Source organism: Fusarium flagelliforme, assembly GCF_020744385.1.
Source record: "Fusarium flagelliforme strain FIESC 12 MPI-CAGE-AA-0113 chromosome Unknown B0J16scaffold_2, whole genome shotgun sequence".
Taxonomy (NCBI): domain Eukaryota; kingdom Fungi; phylum Ascomycota; class Sordariomycetes; order Hypocreales; family Nectriaceae; genus Fusarium; species Fusarium flagelliforme.
Window position 1 is genome coordinate 2,908,027 of NW_025763504.1, and position 25,735 is coordinate 2,933,761.

A 25,735-nucleotide genomic window follows, 5' to 3' on the forward strand; every position below is an offset into this window, starting at 1 on the left:
TTGTTGAACTGTCAAACACGAGACGAAACTACAGAGTTAATGAAGCAATCAAACTTTCAATCCGTGCGTTTTACTTCCCCAGAGATGAATTATGTAAAGGCCTGAACCTGGAGTTCGGAAGCTCGGGCGCGCCAAAGGCTACTTCCTACAGGTAACGTTGCCGCTGTCAGTAGCATGGCAACCTAGACAATTAAAGGTAAGGCAAGCCGAGCAAGCCTCAAGACGAGAGCCAGCCATGATACCGGAACCGAGGTCGAAGTAAGGGGATCGGACCGACTCCAGATTTTTGCGCAAATGTTGGTGGGTTGAAATCCTTTACAGTTCCACTCTTAAGCTTACTTGAACATGGTGAGTAGCTACCTAGGATCATGAGATCTTTTTGTTGTATGTTCTCGTCGTGGTATATGGAGTTGGGAAGGTTCATGAACATTCCAGAGAGATAGAATAGGTAGACAGTTCAGCCCTCATTGGTGGGATGGATGTTAGGTGTGTTAGACCTGCTACAGTTGCTGACTGAGCTCCATGTTCAGCTGTAAAAGTCTTTACAATCCACATAATCATGGATCGATTTAAAACAGTCCCCCATGGGCAATCCATTCATCCCCCCGTAATCCGTGGAAAACCATTACGCTACAAAATAGAAATAGACCCACGGTTTTGGAGGGAAAGAGCTAAATTAGCCAACCATTATTCGCAAAAGTGACGTGTTGGTCGCATCGCCATTGACCAATCGCTCCTGCAAAACATGTCGCCCCACCAGCCAAAGCACAGCACAGCGGGCAGGAACGAGCGTCCAAGCTTAACAATTGATGTTCGATTCTCTCTTCTTTCCTTCTCTCGCCGGAAAAGACATTGAAACATAAACATTTTCTTTTTCCTCTCTTATCTATCACTGCTACCTTACCTAGACAATGATCTTCAATCTGGGGAACCTATAAGCAAGCAAACCAAGTCTCCGCCCTGTATTATCTGGGGATAGGTACCTTTGTTCTCAATATGGTCTCACTCGCGTACGACGATCAAAAACAAAAACCGCGTAATCGACATGAGACTGCGCTGGTGGAATTCAACACCACCTATCCGTACAAAGATGGGCCCTTCAAACGAAGCTATCCCCATAGATGCTCGTCCCATTCCTCTACCAGAGTTACCTGAATTCCAGACCGAGATGGGAACAGGAAGCAGTTCGCCTGAGCTCGAGTCCTTTTCCAATGGCCTCTCCCATTCGCTATGGCTGCCTCAGACTCATGCCTCTGATTCAACCACGAGGCGAGTCTATCGTGGGTTCGCAGACGAAAAGGAAGCTACCTTCTTTGCCTGTTGTCGCCAGTATCCAAAGGCTGTGGGTTGGTCGCTATTGCTGTTCCTGACTGTTGTAATGGAGTAAGTCATAATGACCCATTTAAAAAGAATGTAGCTAAACAGTAGTAGAGCGTATGATAAGTCCCTGGTAACTGGTCTCTTTGCTTTTCCTGCATTCAGACAAAAATATGGCCAGCCGACGGGGGATCTAGATGATCGTACGTACGAGATCTCACCCTCGTGGCAAATGGGCCTCCAGAACGCTGCCATTGTCTGTGAGATCATAGGCCTTTTGGCACATGGCTACATCACCGATCTCATTGGATACCGAAAGATGATGCTCGTCAGTTTACTCTGGATGTGTATCGCTGTGTTCCCTGCATTCTTTGCCGATAGTATTGGCGTCTTAATGACATCGCAAGCTCTATCTGGTATGTTCATATATGCATAGAACTGTCAAATAATGATTAACCATCCCTTTAGGGCTATCATGGGGTGTCATCGAGATATTAGCTGCTACGTATGCAGCTGAAGTCGTTCCAAATGCCTTGCGCCCCTTTGTCCTAAGCAGCATCAATATGTGCTGGCTTGTAGGACAGGTAATTGGCACCGGAATTCTTCGTTCCCTTGTTCATGAAACTTCACAATGGTCATATCGCCTCCCCTTTGCGCTTCAATGGGCGTGGGCGATACCGTTGTTGTTCGGCGTGTGGTTTGCGCCTGACAGCCCATGTAAGGGTACCCCCATCTCTATAACTAACTTATCTGACAATCACCAGGGTGGCTTATACGTCATGAACGAACAGAAGACGCGAAAAGAGCTCTTACACGCCTTTGCAACAAAAACACTACCGACATCGAAGACACCATCTCACTAATGAAACATACCAACAAGATGGAGAAAGACTACAACTACGGAGGAGCCAGCTACAAGGATCTGTTCAAAGGGGTCAATCGACGCAGGACTGAGATCTCATGTATCGCATGGGTATGCCAGGGACTAAGCGGTTGGTCGCTCACGTCTTACGCGCCATATTTCTTCGAGCAGGCCGGCTTCAGTGCATCCATCTCGTTCAACCTCTCAACAGCCTGTTATGGAGTCGGTATCGCAGGCGGTATCATTGCTTGGGGCTTACTTCCCTTCGTGGGACGACGAAAACTCTACCTCTGCGGACTCATAGCGCCGATCTGCCTTTTGACCGCTGGCGGTATCGTTTGGGCGTTGCTGAGCGACCGAACTGGCGCGAACTGGACGCTGGGCGGAATTATTATCGCCATGACTTTTATATACGACATGACCATCGGCCCCGTCTGCTACATTGTAGTCGCCGAGATCCCTTCCACTCGACTACGAGTCAAGACCGTTGCTCTAGCAAGAGTAACATACAACCTTTGCCTAATATTTAACAACATCATCATGCCCAAAATGCTGAACCCATCCGCCTGGGACATTGGTGGCGCATCATGCTTTCTATACGCAGGAACGAGTTTTTTCTGCTTAATATGGTGTTACTTCAGACTTCCTGAAACGAGGAATCTTACGTATTTGGAGCTCGATATTTTATTCGAGAGAAAAGCGCCCACGCCAAAGTTCAAGGAGCTGCAGGATAGGCTTGAGGATAGTGCGTATCTCTCCATGACGAGAGCGGAACGATTAACGAATTGGCATGGCTGGCTGGCTTATTCATAATGATGATATCGATGATACCTGAACTTCAACTTAATGTTAATAACATACCACAATTGAGATTGTACCAATTGACACAATTACAACCCCATTATTTCACTCTGATGCGCAAATCCTACAAGGGCGTCGAATAACATGCAACCATCGCCTAATCGTACTTTCCAGCAGTTGATCGAGATCGAGACATGTCCCTTACTCAAACCCTGTTGTCACTCATTGCGGTGAGTGCGGTCAGACGCGGGTGTCTGTCGCTCATGATACCCATGCGCTGATCCTTATGTCCGTCTCACTCCAGGGAATTGAGCTCGCACGTACGTAGTATACTAGGTAAAAAAAGGTTGTTCCTAGCTTAAAGTCATGGAAACAAATTGCCTAAATTCCGATCTAAACCGGCCAAATCACTCCGTCACTCGCCTCGGCGATCAAGTGTTGTGATACCCTGGTGCTCGTATAGTCAGATCTCATGATCAATGGTTCTGTCAACTAGGAAGAGATAGGTGACGTTGACCCTGGCAAGACTTATGAGGTTATTGTGAGCAGTCTCGTGATGTCTACGGATACATATAGGGTGATGTCTGGCAACTACCTAGCTAGCTCCCACGTTTGGCCACGCCTACCCAGTTTGATACTGCTTGTTCCTTCTAGGTCCAGGTCTTCTATTGAGTTTAATGGTCCTTGCTTTTACTAGACCTATTCATAGTCAGAAACGTTGGGTATTGCAATAGTTCCAAAGGTGATTACTTACATGGCCAGGTGGGTAATTGAATAATCGCACTCTAAAGTTTAGAGTGTAAAAATGTAGCAGCCCCAATGATAGTCGAAGCTGGCATAAGGTAACTAAATTATTTCATCTCTAAGGCGTTCAGCGGCCAATTCTTCTGACAGCCTGATGATGGTTATCAGACGAATACCTATAACTGTCGAAGTGCTGAGTGGGAAGCATTATGCACTGAACTGCTCAGCCGTTGATTTTACAGAAAGGTTCACCTGTAAATTGTGGCTGTTCAGTCAATACCAATGAAGTTTCTACCAATATCTAAGAGTTGGGATTCTAATTTCTGGTACAATGATAGCTATATATAAACAAATACCACTACAGTTCACTGATATGCCCACAATCATCTTTCCATAAATCGAGGGACGAGATATCTTGACTAAGAGGTAGCTCAAAGGAAATTATTGGATGTATACCAACTAGCTCTATTCAAATATGAGGACTGGATTACCACGGGGGTTCTCATCGACGAGGCCCTTGGAAACTCCCAATTCCATGTGAAACTCAGGGAGTCCATAAGATAAAGAAAGTGGTAGCAGATCATATTTCAAGAGTAAGGTAAGTTCAGTATGTACATTGAATCTGATATAATATCTGATTATTAAGTAGTATCACTCCTGGACTATATTAAATTCGTGTCGAGCTACCTTGAATACCGAAGAGCCTCCCTCAACTTATAAACTCTCCCAAAATACAACTTGACTTGAAATTTAAGTCGAGGGGATTGTTGTATCTGTCACTATTGATAGCTTCAGTTGCTTCTATGTACAGAAGGCTAAGTGTTATAATAAATATCAAAAGGATTGGTATGGTGTTATATGGTATGAGGTTTGATATTGAAAGTAGAGGCAAGACTATATCACTCGAGAACCAGCGTTAGGAGTGATACATGTCACTTAAAGCGAGCTTAACTAATGACAGAGCATTGGAGGTCTTCTTGTATCTCTGTTCAGAGGCATTGTCTTCGTCACGATATATGCCAAGTTTCCAACCTTCAACTCACGACATCTTGACTCATCACTTCAATCCCCTCTCAATATACTCCACAAAACGACAATGCAAATCCTCCTACAAAGATGCTCAACCCAGAAGGCCAGATAATAACACAACAAATATAACCCAACGCAGATCGTGAGTTTACCCGGCTGATCTTTCCATTCGAAATCCACCTCTGCTTATATACCTGCCTATAACTACAACTCCCCGAAGTCATGAGCCAGGGTATTTGGACTCCTCAAAAACTCATGCGAGAATGTCTATCGCGGGGGACTTTTGTTGTTCCGCCAGAAGCAATCTCTTGCCTCCTTCTTGTCGTGGCTAGTTCATTACCCTGGCCTCCGACGCCAAGCTTCCTCGCGGAGGGGATTTTTGTTTCTGGGGTATAGATAAGTGAATATCTCTGAAATGGGCAGTTTCCAAAAGTGCCTGTAGTTTCAATGGAATTTGAGCCTCGGCTCGGGCGGGTTCATGGATATACTCAGCCTTGTCAAGATGTCAGGGCATTCTATGCGTTGCCCTACATGCAGCCCCTTCCACAATTCCGGGATGCCTCTACATGTGTCCCAGAAAACACCAGACAGCCCATAATTTAGTAATGAAAAATACACCGCTTCGTCGAATCGGTTTCGTCTATTTATTTTACCACGAGATTGTTCAATAGCAGTTTCGTAATGAGCGGTCTAGAACATGGGGCCTTTTGGACATTGGGAGAATTGTCTCCGCTGTACGCCCCTTTGAGGACACCGAACCATCGAAACTACTGCACAACAAAGTGCAGCAGAGGACCCTGGAGGAAAATCTTCCCTTTTCCCGCCATTTCCTCTTATCGAAAGCGGGGAGTTATCGGTTTTTTGTCCCATAGTCAAAACATGGACAATTTATGCGCTTATAGCCCTGCCCTCTTCCCACCCCCTGACTAGTGTCTGACACGATGCAAACTCGTGGCTCTCATCTCCACAACGAAGTAAACTTCTTCTAGAAGTTCTTTTGTCCCACAAGAGCATCTCTTATCATGATAGCTCCAGTTTTGCCCGGATCAAAAGCATAAAGAGAAGGTCAACAAGAGGGCGTGAAATAAGCTTGCCAACCGAAATTGCCCAGCGACTCCCATGTGGCTTTGATCCAGTCATTGCCGACCACGCGTTTCCCATCATCCTGACAGACGGTGACTGAGACAACAACAACAACAACAACACCACCACCACCGCAGCCATGCTGTACAGCGCAGTGATATGTTGTTTTGGTGAGGTGGTTGGTTGGGCATTCGTGCATCATCCAACAGAACGTAGCGTTACCTTTTCGGGAGAAGCTTAAGGCCAACACTCCACGTCTCAAAAGACTCACGGTGCGAGCTAGAATTAGCCGAGATGCAAGACATGAACACCAAAAATTAATGTGGAATGTTTTGATAAAAAATATGTAAATGTTAACAAATGGATATCCAGGTAAATAGACCGCTCAATGCCTTCCATGCCGACTGCGCCCATTCGTCTCGCCATCTCAAAGGGCGGTTGTAAATCTGTGTGATATGTACCAGGAAAATAACCAGTCCTGCCAATAATAATAGTAAAACAAAAAGTGAATCTTTCCAAAATTCGCCAGTCTCAATGCTCTGTTCCTGATGCTAACTCCTCTCAACAAATGCCATGACTCCTTCTCTCCCGGGAGTCTTCTCCGAGCTGCGTCTCACGAACTCCAGAGCTCCGAAAGTGAGCCGAACTTCGCTCAATCCTGGCTAATCCCGCGTGGGCGGGGGTTAAATGCCGAAGAGACCAATCTGCGCATAGAAAAAGACGAAAATTTTTGTTCGTGTACAAGAAGTAAATCCATGGCAGTCGTGTGCGTTTTCTCCACCTCGCGGTGATAAGAAAGGGGAATAAATAAATGAAATAACGAAAACTCCTGAAAATGCCAGCCGCTTTCTAGAATGATGTGAAGTTCCCATGTCTAATGGAAATTGTGATTGGATAGTGTTGTGTTTTGGCCATTGTTCTCATGTAAAGTAAACCATGAGTGCCGCGGCCCATTTGTTTCGGGTTCGTGTTCGGTGGCCAATCCGGTTTAGAGTTGAGTGGCTTTGCCCCGTTCTTTCCGAGTCAGAACCAGGGCAACTCATTTTGCTCTGGGGCCGTCAAAAATCGTTCTGCACCCTTTCTCGGGTTGTGGGACCTTGGCTCGCGGACTACCTTCCAAAACCCTTCCATTGAGATGGGGGGCAAAAAATTTGCATCATCGCACCCAATGGCATGGGTAACGTCAGGGCACTCCATTATGTGCCCATGAAGTGGATCCACGTCGGTAGGTCCTCCGTTGGTTGTCTGCCCGAAATGGCATTGCAGCCATGCAAAAAAAACCATGGCCAAGTAAATGACGTTGCATTTTGTAGCATGCTCAAATGAAGCTTCGCGTATTGGTGTGTTGCTTCTTGATCAAGGCACAGCAATGGAAGTCTAAGCCATAATTGGGATCCAGCGGGCCGGAACACCATTTGCGCCCATCTCGTAGGGCTTGGTCGATGTCTGTCGTGGAGGAAGTGCAAAACGGGCCCGGCCGGGTCGCTGGTCGTCAAGCTTTCCACGCTTGCGCATAGCCATCTCCATCACAGCGATGCGGATGAAGTCGGAGTTCTCACGCATTTCCCGCTGTCGCATGCCCGGCACCAGTGTGGGGGCCTGCGGCTGTGGCTGCTGCTGAGGTGCAGGGGAAGGCTGTGACTGGAGCGAGGTTGATGGATAAGAGTTTCGGGTAGAGCCCGGAGGTGCTCGGGAGCGCTGGATCTTGTAAGTGCGCATCTGAATGGATGCAGCAAAGGTCCCTGCGAAAACGGTTTTTGTGGGTGGCTCGATCCTGGCGTTCGTGGTAGGGTTGAGATAACGGCGCATTGCTGCTGAAGGCATCTCCTCGGAGACAGGTGGCCGACGCTCATCAGCGTAAGGCACGTTGGGATCAATGGTCAAAATTGATCGAGTCAAGTAATCATCCGCGGGAATAGATGGAAGATTGAGAGCCGAGAAGGATCGAGCAGCAGAGCGGAGAGCCCGGAGAGAAGCAGTAAGGTTCGACTTAAATACAGATCTCAAAGGCTTAAAAGGCTGAAGGAACTGTGACTTGGCGTGAATCTCCTCAGGTTGGTCGATGGTGGTAAGGTCCAATTCGTCAACATCCAAATCGTCTCTAGCCAACGGGTGCTCATCGATTGAGCCAGGAGGGGAAATGACAGGCTCCAGCGACTTTCGCATGGGTGTCGATTTCGTCCTTCGGGAGCATGGGCTGGGTGTTCTTGGGCTGCCAAGAGATGAAAGACCATCACTTGAGAACGAGTCATCCAGAGAAGGAATAGAATCAATGGAATAAGTTCTTGTTGACATGCTACAGCCAATGTTGCAATCGCTCACACTGTCGTCATCGTCCATGATATCCTGAGGTGGGGAGAGAAGCATGTCAAGAGGGCTGCTGAATGTCCAGCTGAGTTCCTTCTCTGAGGCATGCTGGCAGTCGATGACCTCCTTCACGGTCAGGGTCTTGTCAGATCGGCGTCGTCGTCGTTGAAGTTGCTTGTGCTTGGGAATATCTGTGACAGCCAAGAGTGCAGCTAGGGATGGTGAAAGGTTGTCTGAAGATCGAGAGTCATTGCTTCGTTTCCTCTGTGATGAATGACGTTTTTGGGGATGGGCGCTGTTTCGGTTGTTGGTGGTAGGGATCTTGACAGGGCTCGTAGGTGTAGTAGGCCTCATGGTCAAGCTGACAGTGGTTTTCGGTGGGCTCGAAGGAGCCAAGCTGGAAGTCTCCCGCCAATCTTTGCGTTTACCCATCTTTGCATCGGCCGGCTCAGTTGAAGATATGGTGACTGTAATGCGCTTCTGGCTATCGTCATACTTGGGCGACCAGCGCGGGAGTGAGAATGTGGTCGACTTCTCGGTCGCAGTTGTTGAAGTCGCCAACTTGATAGTTGATGCTGGTGGCGATCGGTATAGGTGAGATGTACTTGGTACCGATGAAGACTGAGACTCAGATGATGGAAAGTGATGAGACGAAGTAAGAGAAGTTAAAGGTGAAGGTGAGGATGGGGAGGAAGTTAAACGTGCGGGAATGGGAGTGAGGACAGGAGATAAAGAGGGAGTCGGAATAGATAAAGTATTGTGATGACTAGTCCCGGTAGTACAAGGGGAGGGAGGAGGGCACTGGTGCTGATGCTGCTGCCGCTGCGCCAGCAGGAAGGAGCGTGGAGTCATCATTGTGGCCACCCCCTAGTCGTTAGTCCTTAGACCCTAGTCCGAATCGCGGACTCCCAGACAGGGCAAGTGCGACAATTGGAAGCCTTGGGGCCGGTACCTTTGATCCTGCCTCGGGCGGCGCCAGGCCAGGACAGGGAACCAGGGTATCTCTGGTGTGCTGGCACTTTCCTGCACTGGCACTGCACTGAGGGTGAAGTAATCTGGCGGAGCGGAAGTGGGTCCGCGTCTGTTTTGTAGGGGTTTTGAAGTGAGTCTTCAGGGCAGGGTCGCGCTGTAACTGTACTGCAGTGGGGCCTTCTTGCTGGCACTCAATGCACTCAATTTGCTGCCTTGAAGTGCGGCTTCTTTTTTGGGCTGAAAATCTCAGCCCTGATTGTATCAGATGAAAGGACGTGCCTTAAGGTAGGTCTTAGTCTCACCTTCCTTTGTGAAGGTGAATTGATGATTCCCCCTCGCTTTGTCGATCAGTCCCCTGATGTTACTTTTTTGCCTGCCTTTAATTTGAATGTTTCCTCCCTAAAAGGACCCTTCTTTTTCGGAACGAGATATGGAAACCCTGTCTAGGTTCAACAAGCTTCGATTCCAGGCCCAGCCAGTGCCGGATATGAGATCCGCAACACACCGCAAATCGGAGGCCAGGCGAGCCAGAAGAAAAGCAAGGAAGACCAATCCGGGGATCACCGCGTGCCCGTCTTGTCCCCAGTGAAGATGAACTGTACTGGCAACTGTCTAGACGTAGCTGAGACGAAGGTGCAATAATAAAAGCGCCCAGGAGGTGGTTCAAATTCGTGAAATATGATTCGATTATTTTGGCACATATGCTGATAGAATCCAGTTTTATGATGCCTCAAAGACTGTGTTGGGTATGTACACGGCAACGAACAGTTTCATTAACGTAAACGCAAAGGCTTGGATTGGTTCGTCGATCAAGGGTGACGCTTGCGAGTTCGTCAGAGCCCTAGAAGCTTAGGTGTACCGGCGAATCACGTCGTGATGGCCAAGTGGCACTTGCAAAGACCCCGAATTGGTTTTGTTGAATGGATAGAGAACGATTGTGTTACGCTACCGCGGATAAAGCAACGGGTCGTGCCTTGCAGCGCAGCAAAGGGTTTTGCTGCGTTGTGTTTTATTCGTGTCTCTGACAGTGAGGACTGCCAGATGCGCAGGGATCTGATATTGACAAATCAGATAGGACAGGGTTGATGATCTTAGGGCCGCGGAGAAGCTTGTATGCTGCCCATCCTTCCCGTTGTCGAACGTTCTCTGAAAGGCAAAATATTGTTGTTCGGACAACAAAAGACTTCGATATATCCTCCACAACTGACTGGGTATTCTTTCTCTTCAAAAGAGCGGTAACCAGGAATATGTAAGTCCTTATTGCAACGACTACGGTAGTCCTCGTGGGCAAGGGGCGGGGCGTGTTCAGGCTCAGGCTGGGGATCTTGGGCAGGGGCAGCGTGCCAAGCAATGTCTGAGATTGGAGTTCGACAATTCAAAACCACAAAATTGGTCAAACTGGCGAGTCACAAGGGAACCTGTGTTTCGAGGGTCCAAGTCCGCTCGAAGCGCCAACAGTGAGCACAGCCCTTCTTGCAGACAGTGACCGTATCGACAGCCTCGCTCACGCTCACGTTCTTGTCGGTCGGGGTAAGATGGTCAGGTCGCTGATCCAGTCGAGCAATATCCTATGCAAGCGTCTCAAATGGACGATGAGCTGAGTTCTGATGGTGGACTGACAGGAGCTTTTGAATAGGACAGGACAAATCGAGATGAGCCAGCTGGCGCAACTGATAGCCGTCTAGAATTGTTCCACACAGAACCCAGCAACTACAGATACACGCGCCTATGATATGATGTTATATCGGGTGCACAGCTTTTGATCCGGATGAGATACGAAGACCATTTGAACCCGACTTTCCTTCCACCTTACCTGCCCAAGGTAGTAAGTACTTTCCATCTGGAAGTTGGGGGTCACGGTATCGGAGCTTTATCGCGTGCTCGAACTGATAAGGCAACTTGTGCTTGCCAAGCACTCACGCCAAAAACAACCAGCCACCAGTTAGCATCGCCATAACAATCTTTACCTCGGGTTTATGCTATTGCTGTAGCTACGGCGCCAGGACGTGCTTTACATACATAGAGTCATTCTTAATTCTTGACCTTATTTTCTTGCCACGATCCCTGACAACTTGCAGTAACTTACGCGCTCGGTACTTGAGATCTTCGTCCGAACGTGGCAATCCACGAGTCAGTGGGCCGAACCGGAGGTCTATCAGCGGCAACTCCGGGCGTCGCCCGAAAATCACACACGACAATGACAGCGACCGACCGGACGGCAGCCTCGGAGTGGAATCTCTTATCTATACGTTAGCTTTCCCATTCCCACGCGATTACCGCCCGCGTTCGGCGGATGCACTATCAAATCAAGCCTTACCAGTACAGTACAGTATAGTATTGTATACCTGCCGGAACCAGCCATTCCTCAGCATGTTCCTCTGTTACATGCTACCATGCACGTGTACAAACAAGATGGCATATTCTCTATTTAGGCTCTTGGGATGACTATCACGCTTCACAAGAAACAAAAGTCAGGGGGGTTTGAAGCCCCCAGCTGTCATTGTCTGCAGGGTCTTGAGAGCACGAATGACGAGCGTCGAAGCAAGACATTGATTCATTGTGCTTGGTGACGCCATGTCTCTGGTACCAAGGGGTCAGCTCTCCCCCTTTGAGCCTGGCCCGTTTGCTGCCCGCGAAGGAATTCCAATGGGGTCAACTCAAGCTTCACAAAGGGTGGTAGGGTGAGATTGACTGGTGACGCACCAAGACAAAACCCAACCCCAACCCTCCTCTTGGGTTGGGTGAAAGAACAGGTCATTGTTGGATCGCCAGGTGTTCATTCCTCGTTCAGAGCAGGACCGAACTCCTGTTTTCTTCTGCAACGTTGATCGTTCATGCTGTCCTTGTGCGCTCTTGGTACAGGATTGCGATACTTTGGGAATGGTAAAGGAAAGGTCTTGACAGTGTTTTGCCTTGATTCTCGTGTTTTTTGGGCTGGGCCTTGATCGCCGTGACATCACGACGGTATCTAGGTATCCAGATCCAGACTTGGCCTCAAGTCACGAGAACAGGAGAAGAGGATCCGTCCAAGCCGTCGCAGCGGGAGTGGTTCTCGACTCATTTTGGTCATGGACCGAAACTTTATTACCCCCCCTCCAAGTCCAAGACCTTTCCCTCGTGCTCTTGTGTCTCATCCCCATCTCAGTTCTTTGGAGGCTGTCTTTCTTATCGCCCTCTTCTTATTCGCTCTTGGCATTTTACCCTGCACCTCTCCGTCATCTGCTGGGCTTGCCAAAACGCGGGGTCTTGTCTCCCCCACACTCTGCAGGGTCTCAGAAGCAGACAAAAACAATTTGTTGATTTATTTCAATCGAATCAAAACAAAAAATCTGGGGTTTCTTTATCTTTGTGGGATTGTAGAGTTGTGGATCATCGCATAAGACGCTGTATAAATTGAATTGGTGCGTCAAATGTAACCACAGCGACTGTTACTGTTACAGTCGCAGTTACAGTTTCGCCCAACAGTTGAGATTGAGATTGAGATTGATGATGCTAAGATTCAGACCAGAGTCGAGCTGAGGCTGCTGAGCTGATGGGTAATTCAGCCATCAAAGTCACACTACTGAAGCTTCTCTTGATTTGCTCCAGTCCTTGACAGTCCAGGGTGCCACGCTGATGTTAGGCTGGCCAGTCTTACTGTGTTATTTACGTCTACGCACGCGTGAGCAGCCTGGATAAGCTAAGAAAAGAACGAGACTCTATTCGACTCGGCAGCAGACTAATGAGAATACTCGGATGCCTAATTGAGGCTTCCGCGAATACGCATGTTTCACGGTTTCACCTCACCTGGTCTGGTTGTTGTTGTCACGAGACTGTCTAAGGTACTTAGGTACAATATGACCTTTGAGCGACATGTCAGCTTAGGGCTGTGCTGCCTCCGCTGCTCGTCTTTCCTCTCCTCTCCTCTGATGTCCTCTCAAGTGATCTGCAGTCCGCTCGACAATCTATTTGAATCTACTGAATCTGCTAATGCCCGCCAGCTTTGTGCATCTTTCCGCTGCAACCTCCCCTCCAACGAATACTTCCCTTCTATTCGTCGGACTGGAATTACCGCTTGCAGTTCAGCGTGCAGGGGAGTGTGATGCCTGAGCCCACTGTTAGCCGCTGCTTCATGACGCTGGCCAAGCGGCATGATGAGCCTGTTGACCAGAAAACAACCAAGAATCATTTCCTCTGCACGACTTTCTGATCGGGCCTCATCTTCGATCGAGGTGCATTCATTATGCAAGAGTTTCTCAAATTGAAAACAAAAGTGCCATCGAAACTAAACATTGATACTTTCCATGGTAACGGTAATCCGGCACTAAAATCACCCGTTTGAGACATTAACGTTGCTTATCATCAATCCAATTGCTGCGATAAACACTCACGATCGTGATGAGATTGAGGCCCGATATTATCAACTTCCCGTGTTGTTCTAGCTTTGCATGGTGAGTCAGTTTGTTGCATAGAGGCCTACAACACCAACGAAACATACATGATTTGGGTGTCATAGATTGAGTGCTATCTTTGAATTGAAGCGACTCCAGTTTACCTCTCCAGCAGATCCTGTTGAAGGCATTTTCACATGAATGAGACATTATCATACAAGATCTAGACGAGTTTCTCGGCAGACTCGGGTGTGTTACCATTTCAAGCTTCTGGCATATAAACATGAGTTGTCAATTCAGAAAGCTGCATGTTTAAGGGCATGCATCTTGGCAAGTGGTACGATGTTTCTTCCCAGAACTTAAGATTGAGCTTGATTCGGAGAAAAGGACCCAGGATTAAAAAGCATGTGAATTAAGATATCCTGATCTCGATGATTAGATCGGGTGTATTATTATTCTGGAAGCGTTGCATTGTCTTGGAATTATTTTCGTGCCTTGGAGTTTTTGAAGAAATAGTGTAGGGTAAGACGGATTCAAGTGACGGGAAGAATCGGAATATTTGATAATCGATTTGAACTCGACAATGGTGTAAAAGATGACATAAGGGTTTGTGATAAACATATTGTTTATAGTGTCAAATATGGTTGTACTACATATGTTGCTACAGCAGTTATGATGGTATCTATTGGCTTTATCAATGTCCCGACGCAAGAGCTATGTTACAACGACACAAACCACTAACACAAACTTCATGTAATTCGTAGTTAACGAATCATATGTTACTCGAACATCATTTAAAGCCTTTAATCTCCTTTCGATCTTAAGTCTTGTACCTTGCATTTAACATCGAGTGAGAATCTTGCATCATGGTGCTGTGTAAGTCTGTACCTGGCAGATCGTCAGACAAGAACATCGTCCATGACCTCAGTGAATACCCCCTCTGAGTGGCTCAATGACGCCGGAGATTATAGATTGCTTGAATAGTCGAGAGAACTTTAATCGCGATGTCGAGGCGCTGTCCTTGAAGATCCCTCTGTACACTGGTCATACCATACACATAGCGTGACATAAGACCGGAGAGGATCGGCGCACTTGAGATGAACGACCATTGTTCTAAGTATGTTTAAATCTCAGAGACTGATTGTTCTCAAGGACTTTCGACATATCATCATCCCTCTGTATTTTACGATGATGCACCTTGTAGCGCCCGGAACTCGATGCAGGCAGTCCAGCATATGGCCAGCAAGAAGGGCACAGAAAATTCTATAGACCTATGCATAATAGAACTATAATCCCGAGCTATTACAAGCAAAACTCGGTGAAATCGGTGCCTGAGTGTATGCTCGCAGAACAAAATGCAAGTGCGATTCTTAGGAGAGCTCAAGTCAAGAGTGAAAGAAGCTACCGTCGCCAAAGGAGATGCTGCAGCCACTATTCAACGGATTAGACACTATATCAAGATATTATCATGGACCATATATGTCTGAATGAGATTTATGTTGTCAATTCGGAGCTTGAATAGGCCGCAATTGCATGTCTTGCATCTCGCGATACGAAACTGGACACAAGACAAGGTCTTTCAGCACAACCAATACTCTCCAAATATGCTTATTGGCTTTAATAACTACAGGCAGTATTTCTCGTTGTCCTTCAGGGTTTCTGGCAACCTGCCTAGTGGAATGGTTCTGCGTCAGTTGCAGATTTAACGCTGCCATTGTAACACCAAGTCGGTATAAGTCGTCTCAACACCGCAATCTTCCACATACGACCATACCTACCAGAAAATACGGGATCCCGTCCGCTCTCCCATAGTCAAGCTGGTAAGGGGCGGATTAGTAGTTGGGTCGGTGACGACCAGCGAATCCCCGCTGTTGTATGTTTTTGTCTTTTTGTTGTTTTATCCTGATGTCAGTCAAGCCGACGAGGTAACCGCGTCTCTTCAGCACTTCATTTGCTCAGTAGTCTTGCATTTTTATTGCATACCTTGGTTATTTTTGTCATTATGCCTTCTAATTTAATGATGAGTATTTGAGTTGGAAGTGTTGTTCCTTGAGAGACTAAGTGGAATTGTGGGTTTATATGAGATCCACGTTAAGAGCGAAACGACGCCTCCATATTTACATACTGAATAAGCTGGATATACCCTAAAGGATAAATGTGTGTTCTAAGTGAAATGTAAACAAAGAGCTCATGATATAGAGCTTAGTATTAAACGCTCCTGTTGAAGGCTTCCGTGAGTCGATTCTTGTTATGAACATATGAACACAATAGAGGATACCAACACTGTCAATACACTCACGGGATACCGAGCTTGGACTGTGATGCTCAAGCTAAAACAGACTATAGATGATAAGACTAATGTGTCTATAGGTCGACGCTCCCCTGTTTAGTCAGAACGCAGCTCATACTCAGAGACCTTCGAACCAAACCTTCTTAGACAATGCAAATTGGATATGCCCATACCCCGATACTTGTAGTGAGTTCTGCTCTAGCATTTGAGAGTGTAGGTAGATAGCAAGACAATCAAGAACCATTGTCTCTTGTTATCTTGGAGTTTGACCTCGTCCTCTGAACCCACGTCGTGTAGCCTTGGAATAATTTGAGTACTCACACTCTTACAGTCATTTGAAGGGAAGAAAGTCTAACCAGTAGTTGAAACGTGAGAAGAACAGTATACGAGTATGGGAAATCTTCTCCTTGGTGGGAGTTGTTTCTGGAACAGACCCCAGAATAGCGTCTGGTTCTCAAATACCATAGGATAGAGCGCAGGCCTCATTCTTTCCCAAGCATTCGGATGAATGGGACGTTCTTCACATGGCCAAATCGTAAATAGTCTAAAGGTCTGTCACGAGACACTTCGGAGGGAAGCTCCGTTGGCAAGCGACTGGGACGGATCGACGGTCCGGCTCGCGATATGCAGTTATATATGCCAACGAGGGGAATGCATTCATGTGACTGACAAATACAAAAGTGTAGAAGAGGCAAATGGCATTTTCTGGACACCATCAGAATAAATCACTAGGTTAAATAAGTAATGGTATTGTTCTGTGCCTCTATTCCCTTGACCTTTGTTGGCGGAATTCAGAGCTGACTGAATGCGCAACATCAAGTCCCATGATGACTGGCACGATCAGTGTCAAAAGAATGTAACTCATGGTTGGGGTATGAACAAGAGACATGAAAGGCTAGTTTTTACATAGAAGCATTATCCCAGAAGCTACTTGTTTGACACTGTCTCTTAGTTACTCGAGCAGCATATAACCCCAAAGCTAGTCGAATGCAATATGTCGAAGAACAATATCTATATATTTCATGAAGCTTACCAACTAGAGAGAAGCACTTTAACATAGAAATCCAAGCGCTCGGGATATTTTTGCGTCTATCCGTGAACCAATGGTTATGAGGCAAACCACCCAAAACGATGCTTAATTAGGACAACCTGATGAAGCTCCGGATATTTTGTTTCCCAATTCGTCCTCGCCAAGAGAATCCTGGTTCAACAGCGACAACCTCAAAGTTAAAATGTTTGCATAGTTTCGTTTCAATGGTGGGAAATATTAAACATCGTTTCATTCAGACGTTGCCGTTTCAAGCATCCTTTCCAAATGGAGTTTCCCTCCGAAGACCAAAGTGATGCTATACAACTCGGTATATAACTTAAACGTTTCTTCACGACAATGGTAGATCTTTTTCTAATTCGTCACGCCCATCACCTTGACTAGTATCTCATCTGTCTCAAACAAGAGCCCATCATGCAGATTACTCTCTCCCTTCTTTGCACCGCCGCCCTGGCCGCAGCCCACGGCTACGTCGAGACAGCCACTATCGGCGGCCAAACCTACCAATTCTACAATCCTTACCAAGATCCCTACATGAACCCTCCTCCTCAGCGTGTCTCCCGTGCTATCCCCGGCAATGGCCCCGTAGAGGACGTCACCTCCATTGACATGCAGTGCAATGGATACACTGCCGGAGGCATCAAGGGCAGCCAGCCCGCTGCTCTGCACGCTGAGGCTAAGGCTGGTTCAAGCGTTAACTTGAAGTGGACTCTCTGGCCTGACTCTCATGTTGGCCCTGTCCTTACTTATATGGCCAGATGTCCTGATTCAGGATGTGATAAGTGGATGCCTGGTACTGAGAAGGTGTGGTTCAAGATCCAGGAGGCTGGACGAGAGGGAACCAGCAACAACTGGGCTTCTGTAAGTATACCTGCGACTACAGATCTAAGGACAGTTCCTAATTGTGATATAGTCTGTTATCATGAAGGCTGGCAACAACGGCGTCGACTACACCATCCCCTCATGCATCAAGCCAGGGTACTACCTCGTCCGCCATGAGACCATCGCTCTTCACTCAGCTTTCGGATACCCAGGAGCTCAGTTCTATCCAGGCTGCCATCAGCTCAAGGTTACTGGAGGTGGCAGCACTACTCCTTCGAACCTCGTCGCATTCCCAGGTGCTTATGCTAGCAGCGACCCTGGTGTCACTTACAACGCTTACCAGGGTAAGTCATTCTCGTTCGGGGCCTTGTTGCAACGTTTGCTAATTTGGTGTGTAGCTACTACTTACAAGATTCCCGGCCCTGCTGTCTTCAAGTGTTAGATTGCTTGAAGGATGTTTCTTCTTTCCACTAGTTGGACTTCATTACTTGACGTATATTTGATTTAAGAACATATAGTATTGTTATACATAAGTGGTAGATAGTCTCATTAACAATCTGACCAGGCTATCAGACTATGTACTCTGCCTTCGACCAAACAAACCTGCCATCCTGCCTGACAGTGACCTGTATATCCTAAGCTTACTTGTTCTGTGTAGGAGGCGTCCTCGTCCCGGAAGAACTAAACGTAGCAGCCCTCTTAACTACTTCAACAACCTCCCCAGTAGGCGACTCAGTATGAACCCACCAATGCCAAATAATCGCCAAAAGTACCACAAAGACCGTCAATGGAATAGCAATCCACCACATGGTCCAGAACAGTGGCGTAAGTTTAACATCCCACGTCTCCCCATCCTTGTGCACCTCCGACGAAAACAGCTGCGACCCAATAACCGTAGCCACACCAGTCGTAGGCAGAAAGATCATGGTAATAGCAGCGATGACCTTCATGGAGTTGGAGTCCTGGATCATCACCATGGAATCTTGCTGGGTTACCAGGTTGAAAGAGAGGGTTATGGCGTTGTCAATGCGCTTTTGGAGACTGTTGAGACGGAGTTGACTTGACATGAACAGGGAGCGGCGGTATTTGAGGGTTTCACGGAGTTGTTTGAGAACTGGTTCTCTGGATGTTGCTTGTTCTGTGGTTTGATGGTTGCCCACATTGTGAATTGTTGAGTCGACGACCATGAGGCAAGACTCAATTGCTTCAGCGATGTGGATGATGTGTTTGGCGCAGTTGTGCATTGCTGAGAAGGGTACCTTGCTGCTCATCTTGCGGATGTTCTTGGAGTTGGCATACTCAAGTATCAACTATATGGAGTTAGTTGGATATCCTGATAACAGGTGAGGGGAACTTACGTGCTCGAGAGGGCCAAAGACGGTGTTCATCTTCCAAACCGTATCATCGACCTCAAAATAAAGCGCATCGAACAGCAGATCAAACAAAATGTAGGCATCAACCTTTACATCCCCCCACGCCTTCGCAGAAACAAACTCTCCAATTCTCTGCCTAATCCTGTTCGTAGCTCCGAAACAAACCAAAGTGACACAACCCCCATTATCAGTTCTCAAAAAGAACCCAGCGCGATGCCAACTATAATCCGCCTGCGGAAGATTGGAAGCATGATAACCCATCGCTGCAGCACGGTTGTCGATTTCTGGTGCACTACCTGGGGCTTGTTTGATGTCGATGTTTTTGCAGAGGAAGTGAAACCAGGAGGATGAACCATGGGAGTCTGTTGCGTGGTTGAAGCTGTGGCTTACGGATTGGAGACGTTCTTTTGTGAAGTCGCTGGGTATGTTGAGGATGTTGAAGAGTTCGAGAGTTTGGGAGAGAGCATCTCTTCTGGGGAGATCAAGAGGTGCAAACCTGGGCTGTTAGCTTCTGACTTGAACCATAGATATTTTCTGCTCTTGAGTTGACTTACACAATTCTCAAACTCGCCTTTTGTCGTAGACATTGGGCATTTGAATCGAGAAACCAACGACCTTCAGGATGATCTGCAACTATGAGTTATTGCATCTAAAGTATGAAGTACTGTGACTTACCATGAGTTACTTCCCAAATATTGAGCATCCATTGTGGAAAAGCAACAGACAATGGAGTCTGAGTAGCCTCCTGGGCAAAGGCATCATACGGATTCGATCTCTGAGTCCAAGACATGATGAAATCTCAAGATTGCCAAGTAAATCTGCCAAGATTCAATCGCACATAATGAATTGATCGTCACTTTAACTGCCTCAAGACAGACAGTCCCCCTCTTGGCAGGGGTCCTTCAGCTCTTGAGTCCTACACGAACCAATCTACCCCTCGAGCGCCAGCCTGATGCTCTCGAAACCAATGGCGTTTGTCACAATACAGTACACCACTCCAGACTGCTATCTATTTAGGGATTATCGAAAGCCACGAGTCTAGACCCAAGCCATGTTTCAAGCCTCGTCGCCGTCTCTAAACGGAAATGCCACCACTAACCAAAACCCCTCATTCCCGGTATAGTTACTGCAACAAATAGTTAGACTTATAATTATTAAGCCTCCCGTAGGTTACATGGCGCGGACCGGTCGAGTTAGTTTAGCTCCCCAGGGCTGAAAATAGGCGCTTTTTCTTGCCAGGGGTTTTATATGCGCGTTGACCTATCAGAGCTGACGCTATTGTCTGCAACTTGCACTTTCTTATCTGCGACTCATATGATCTCCGGAAGGGTTTCATAGAGTTGCATCATGTGAATGATATTCGCACTCTGCATAGGTTAATCTCCTGAGCAGCTGCACTTCTCGCCCAGCATTCCGCTTTCGGGCGGCCTTGTATAGGGAGATAGGTAGGGAGATAGGGAGACCCAGACCCTGAGGCGTCAAACCTTACAAGGCGACCTGTCCCGACGCTCTGTCTGCGACAATATGCCAGGGGTTAGTGCGACGGCAGGGCATTCTTGACAAGCCATGGCTGCAGTCCTGCCCTCAAGCGAACCAATATATCACATGCAAGTGACATGCCGCCCCCCAGCCGCTCTTAATAATTGTCCCAGAATTGAATGCCACGGAAGATGCCGTTTCCCCTGATAGTGTCCGATATCGTGAGGCTGAATGCAGGAGGTCGGGAATAGTCACATCGTCACATGAACGGGTGACCTGGTTTAGTGAAGGACCTGGTTCTAGGTCGCAGCTTCCGGTGGCGAAAGGGACGGGGCGCGTTGCATCGAGATATCGGCGTCTAGTGCTTCTCCTCTCATAGGATGGCATCTAGATTCAGCTCTTCTAGACTGAGAGCTCCTTTGTGGCAGCCTCTTCACAAACACGTTTCCGTTTATTAGCGGTAGGGAGAACCGTTTGAGAATTCGAAAGTCTTGGACTCTTTTTCTCCTCATCTTGTGACTTATATCCTCCTCTTCTTCTTCAACACAAGTAACCATTTAATATTTGAACCATGGTATTTCCTCTTATAAACTCCCCTCCTTCATTCAGTTGTTGACATGGTATAGGCTCATGCACACGGAGGGTACTGGGATCCCAATTCTGTCGGCGATGTGAGTTTGACTCTGATATCCTGAAGCAAAGATATTGACAAGACCAAGTACACTCATACACCACCTGCTGTACCTCACCAAGCACACGGAGGTGCATACACCCCAGGAAGCTCTGTCGTCGTATGTATCTCCCACTTACTCTCCTCTTCAAACTTCTTACTCTTTCTAGTCCTACCAAAACCAGCCATACCCCCATCCTTACCAACAACACGTCTCTCCATCTACAAGCCCCCTCTCAGCACAATCAACAAGCTACGTAACCTCGCCTATCTCACACCATCAAACTCAACCCACGATGCAGTATCAACAGCAGCCCATGGTTAGTATATCTGTCACCTTCGCAATCGTCAGTTACTCACAAATATAGGCCCACTATGGCCAAGGTCAACAAGGCGTTATCTATCCACAACAGGGTTCGAGCAGCGGTCAACAGGACGGGCCAATGGTAAAGCTCTTCCGTGGATGTTTTTGTTTCTAGTTGAAGATCATTTTCTAAATTGAATTCTCGTTTTAGCAGAACAAAGGTGCCAATGTCCCTGTAACTACCACTCATCTCTCGACCACCAACAGCAACCAAGATGAGAAAGAAGTGAATCATCCCCTTATCCTATTGCTGTTATGTACAAGTTTACTAACAGTCTTCAGCGAGCTGAAAAGGAATTCCCCGTTAAACTCAAAGGAAGCAAACACTTCTTCGAACCCCGTTCCATCTACCGCTGGCGCAACCCAGTTCTCTTCCAAAGGCCAGGCTACAACTACACTAACAACGAGGTCAAGATACGACACCGTGATTTCGCAGGTCGAGTCTCCTTCAAAACTCGCTCCGATCGCTATCTTCACCACAACGATGGTTACCTTCGTAACATGTACGTCGCATGCGTGGACGACATTTACGAAGGTCCGGGTACGTCTACCTGGAAGAGAACATATGTTCGTAAGGTTGCGCCTATGAAGGTGCGCATTGCGACGTGGATCATAGACTTCAGCTATGATCCTCAGAGTTGGGAAGATTGGGGGATTATGGTGTTGAGGACGTTGCCTGCTGCTCTTGCTATGGTTGTTTTTGTGAGTCATTTGAAGGGTGATGGATGTGTTATAAATACTAACGATTGTAGTTCTGGGATGGTAAACCGACTTTCACTCGTCAAAGCCTTGGCTACGCCCCTGTTCTTTACAGATATCATGGCGATGCCAAGGTCTGGAGCAACCTTCTCGAGAACCGCAAGGGTCTCTCCCTCATGGCACGTAATAATGCGATCTATCGCATGCTGCGACCTCGCTATCTGTGCTTCCTCCGTGAAGCCTTCAACGATGAGAACAAAGGAGTCGATGTCCGCAGCGTCGAAGAGTGGGAGAACAGCGATGGCCAAGATGTCAACCTTTCTTATCTCTTTGTCGCTTACTCGACTGAGCACTTCAGCCATAGCTCTCAGGAGGATATGATGGCTCTTCATCACATTGCCGAGACTGCTTGTCGTGCTGCGAAGTTACCTGCGTATTGGATTGCTTGCAGCTGTATGCGCGACGAGAACGAACTTGAGTCTGATGTACGTCTAGCCCCTCAGTATCAGCATCTTCCTTTGCTAACATGTGCAGGTTTACCGCATCTCAGACGTTCTTCGTAGCTCAGACAGAATGGTCATCGCCGTCGGGAGAGGCAAGGGCTCACAGCCCGGCTCCTCAGGCAAAGCCAACACAGAATCTCTCCTCCGCGAATGGGGTAGCAGAATGTGGACTTTTCCAGAAGTTCTCCTCAGCCCAGGTCGTACCATTTCGGTCTACACCCGTGATGGCAACCTCCAGTCTCCCCTGGTCGTCGCTAAGAACCAGTTCGCCGCTCAAGTCTGGACATACATGGAACCTGATGTCGCTCGTCACCTTATAGACCACTACCTTGGCTCTATCAACCTTAGTCATCTTGAACAGGCTGTTCTGGCATTGAAGTGTCTGTACAGTCGCCGTACCACGGAGTATCTCCCAGGTGACCAGGCCTATGCTCTTATGGGTCTTTTGAGACTTCGACCACAGGTTGATCGAACAGACACTGCCTTCCAGGCCTTCTCACGTCTATCTCTGGCCAACGACTCTGATGGACTCCTCGAGAGGTACATCTGTACTCTGCCCCTAACAAAGGATCAACCATGGTACGACATGACAGATGCCTACGAGTCCTCCCTTTGGGACATCACACCATACTGTCAAGTCGCTGGCATCGCCGACAACGACACCATCATCATTGACGGCGCATGGGGCATCTCCATCCGCTGGAAGACCTTCTACCCAGTATACTGGTCCACCGGACCCTCCTTGAAGAGAACGTTCTCCGCTATTGCAGTAGAATGGAATGGAGCATTCTTCATTACCGCAATTTCACTCTTCGCCGCCAACTCTGGTGCAGCTACGATCATTCCTGGTATTATGTTTCTTCTCCTCTTCCTGTACATCTGGCTTATCACACCAAACTTGGTCCGTGTTATCTACGGTGGAAAGTTTGCTGACACTCAAGCTGAAATGTTTGGCTTCGAGGGCCATCTTAATGCACCAACTATTGAGCGAGCCATCTTTGGTGGTAACTTTGGTCGCTTCTCCTGGACCACCAATGGCAGCACCCTGAGCCGCAGTGTCGTCAATGAACTCGGCGAACGTGTCGGCATCGATCCTTGCAAAGACCCCGAAATTAGAATGAAGGTTGAGGCAGCCAAACAAGCTCGCCCCGGTGACATGAGGGTAAGCCCTACACTCTTTAACTTGGCCTTTCGCTTAACTAACTTAATTTATTAGATTTTCACTCTGGTCGATACGTATAACATGGAGTTGACCCTCTTCGAGGCCGTCAGACCACCTGTAACTCTCATGTTCTGCGCCACTGAAGGTGGTATGCAACGAGCTATTGGATGCTCTTATGAGTGGGAGACTCAAACTATGTACCGTGAGACTGTCTTGAGAATGCCTACGACTGCTTTGAACCGTATGGGTCGTGTTCCTCGATTCCGTATGGGTATTCAGAGACCCGAATATCCATCTGCTCCGGTCACAGGCGCTGTTTAAGTTAAGGTTTTGATCTTTATTGGAGTCTTTATTCCCTTTTATTCTACCCCTTTTTACTGTTGGGTACGTGGTAATACTTTGTATCTATCTAATCGACCTTTTCACTTTTATATAAAGTCTACTCTTGAACACGTGAATAACTTTTTTTATGCGTGGTTCCTATTCGACATTACTTCCTTCCAAGAATTCGAACTTGATGACAGGAATAAAACATAATTAAGATTCAAAAATCGAACATTTGTGTCTCCATCACTCTTCCCATTCCCCTCCTTCAATAACTCATCAGGGAGATCCCATCCTTTACCACAATCACAACCATTACTCCCAAGACCATCACAATGCCAACTCTCAGATCCAATACCACCCGATCCCGGGTGCTAAAGCTCAACCAAGACGGAATACCGATGGAGTACCTCCAACGACGAGGCGAAAAGTTTGCCCGCGGAACTATCTTCCAGAAACACGACGGATTGGGGGTCGCTGTTTGGCTCGTCGCCCTCGGCATCTGTGTTTGTGTGATCGGCGGCCTGGCTGCAGGCAACAAGAAGTACGAAGAAAAGAAGGCAGAAGAACAAGAAGTAGAAGAAGGTACGATGAAGCGCTGGTCACACTTTGAGGAGGGCTTGCTGACCTTTATGACAGGGAGGGAGTACTACAAAAAGTCATATCCTTAGTTTTTCCCAACGAACAGAGCTATGTCCGGTTCGGTTTTTGGCAAGATATATCGGCCATTTGACTTTCCATCACTCACACTGTCTTGAGCTTGTGTCTTTGGGAGGAAAGGGTCCATGGGTACAGAGCAGTGGTGGCTTCATATCACAATGCTCGTTCAGGGATATCTTTGGAACATGCGAACTTTACAGCAGGAATCATACTCGACAACGCGAGATTTATACCCATACGTTGGACGTTAGGTAGGAAACAGATATAGTCAAATCGAACACTACCTCTGCCCAGGCTTTTGCAATACGAAACACGAATCAAGTGGCTTGCATACCCAATATTAAACACTACAGGGAGCAACTCTGCCAATGCCGATGGTGAATCTATCCCATAACAATAGCTATATATGTGCGCAGGATACACTCTCATAAGATTGTCCTAATAGGATCTGAGGCATACACAGGCACTTGTACTCTTCAAAGTTACCACGAGTCAAATTGCGCCGATGATGAACCCACGAAAATGAAGCTATCCTCGCCTGTGGGATAGGAGCACCCTATAGGTTATCTTTGTACACACCGATGTATTGGGTCTAAGGCACGTCAGCATTAAATATTTTTCTTCTTTTACTTGCTTTATTGAGAACTGGTATCAAAGATGAACTTTGCTGTCATACTTGCCTAGTTTCTATAGCGTGAGTCAAGGATAGCCAGTTCAAACGAGCTCGAGCATACCAACTTGCTTATATCCCTCTTCTTGTCCTTCTTATTCTTGTGTTAATTACATTATTTGTTGGGTATTTATCTTTTTATAATCACCTTTGCCGATAATTAATAACTGGCCATGGAGGTCAGCC

The 25,735-nt window shown here is 47.3% G+C and overlaps 6 protein-coding genes across 6 annotated transcripts; 4 read left to right on the forward strand and 2 right to left on the reverse strand.

The window, feature by feature from the left end:
- Window positions 1-595: 595 nt before the first annotated feature.
- On the forward strand, window positions 596-3,405 carry B0J16DRAFT_333531 (uncharacterized protein). Its single transcript, XM_046126840.1, has 4 exons — window positions 596-1,383; window positions 1,432-1,733; window positions 1,786-2,034; window positions 2,082-3,405. The coding sequence occupies exons 1-4, from the start codon at window positions 1,046-1,048 to the stop codon at window positions 2,990-2,992; spliced, it is 1,800 nt and encodes a 599-aa protein (XP_045986586.1). The 5' UTR covers window positions 596-1,045; the 3' UTR covers window positions 2,993-3,405.
- A 3,515-nt stretch (window positions 3,406-6,920) lies between these two features.
- B0J16DRAFT_64598 (uncharacterized protein) lies at window positions 6,921-9,495 on the reverse strand. Its single transcript, XM_046134225.1, has one exon. The coding sequence runs from the start codon at window positions 8,996-8,998 to the stop codon at window positions 7,214-7,216; it is 1,785 nt and encodes a 594-aa protein (XP_045986587.1). The 5' UTR covers window positions 8,999-9,495; the 3' UTR covers window positions 6,921-7,213.
- A 7,742-nt stretch (window positions 9,496-17,237) lies between these two features.
- Window positions 17,238-18,087, forward strand: B0J16DRAFT_394654 (glycoside hydrolase; the record flags this gene model as incomplete). Its single annotated transcript, XM_046132139.1, has 3 exons — window positions 17,238-17,684; window positions 17,737-17,989; window positions 18,044-18,087. 3 exons carry the CDS (start codon window positions 17,238-17,240, stop codon window positions 18,085-18,087), a joined length of 744 nt encoding a protein of 247 aa, XP_045986588.1.
- Window positions 18,088-18,226: 139 nt separating this feature from the next.
- Window positions 18,227-19,874, reverse strand: B0J16DRAFT_411366 (uncharacterized protein). The gene is made up of 4 exons (XM_046133224.1): window positions 19,694-19,874; window positions 19,573-19,645; window positions 19,004-19,514; window positions 18,227-18,955 (listed from the first exon to the last, which is right to left on the reverse strand). The coding sequence occupies exons 1-4, from the start codon at window positions 19,806-19,808 to the stop codon at window positions 18,287-18,289; spliced, it is 1,368 nt and encodes a 455-aa protein (XP_045986589.1). The 5' UTR covers window positions 19,809-19,874; the 3' UTR covers window positions 18,227-18,286.
- Window positions 19,875-20,542: 668 nt separating this feature from the next.
- On the forward strand, window positions 20,543-24,241 carry B0J16DRAFT_394664 (uncharacterized protein; the record flags this gene model as incomplete). Its single annotated transcript, XM_046132140.1, has 9 exons — window positions 20,543-20,551; window positions 21,124-21,168; window positions 21,217-21,288; window positions 21,338-21,487; window positions 21,536-21,613; window positions 21,814-22,233; window positions 22,284-22,715; window positions 22,765-23,895; window positions 23,950-24,241. 9 exons carry the CDS (start codon window positions 20,543-20,545, stop codon window positions 24,214-24,216), a joined length of 2,604 nt encoding a protein of 867 aa, XP_045986590.1. The 3' UTR covers window positions 24,217-24,241.
- Window positions 24,242-24,554: 313 nt separating this feature from the next.
- On the forward strand, window positions 24,555-24,890 carry B0J16DRAFT_380571 (uncharacterized protein; the record flags this gene model as incomplete). The annotated part of the gene is made up of 2 exons (XM_046131089.1): window positions 24,555-24,804; window positions 24,859-24,890. 2 exons carry the CDS (start codon window positions 24,555-24,557, stop codon window positions 24,888-24,890), a joined length of 282 nt encoding a protein of 93 aa, XP_045986591.1.
- Between the last annotated feature and the right edge of the window lie 845 nt (window positions 24,891-25,735).

Excerpts from the sequence above, each read along its gene's own strand:
- B0J16DRAFT_333531 (XM_046126840.1), top strand. The coding sequence starts at position 1,046 with ATGAGACTGCGCTGGTGGAATTCAACACCACCTATCCGTACAAAGATG. Across the intron at positions 1,734-1,785 it reads GACATCGCAAGCTCTATCTG|GGCTATCATGGGGTGTCATC; the intron begins GTATGTTCATAT and ends CCATCCCTTTAG. Across the intron at positions 2,035-2,081 it reads GTTTGCGCCTGACAGCCCAT|GGTGGCTTATACGTCATGAA; the intron begins GTAAGGGTACCC and ends GACAATCACCAG.
- B0J16DRAFT_64598 (XM_046134225.1), bottom strand. The coding sequence starts at position 8,998 with ATGATGACTCCACGCTCCTTCCTGCTGGCGCAGCGGCAGCAGCATCAG.
- B0J16DRAFT_411366 (XM_046133224.1), bottom strand. The coding sequence starts at position 19,808 with ATGTCTTGGACTCAGAGATCGAATCCGTATGATGCCTTTGCCCAGGAG. Across the intron at positions 19,515-19,572 it reads AAGGCGAGTTTGAGAATTGT|GTTTGCACCTCTTGATCTCC; the intron begins GTAAGTCAACTC and ends CTAACAGCCCAG. Across the intron at positions 18,956-19,003 it reads TCTTTGGCCCTCTCGAGCAC|TTGATACTTGAGTATGCCAA; the intron begins GTAAGTTCCCCT and ends AACTCCATATAG.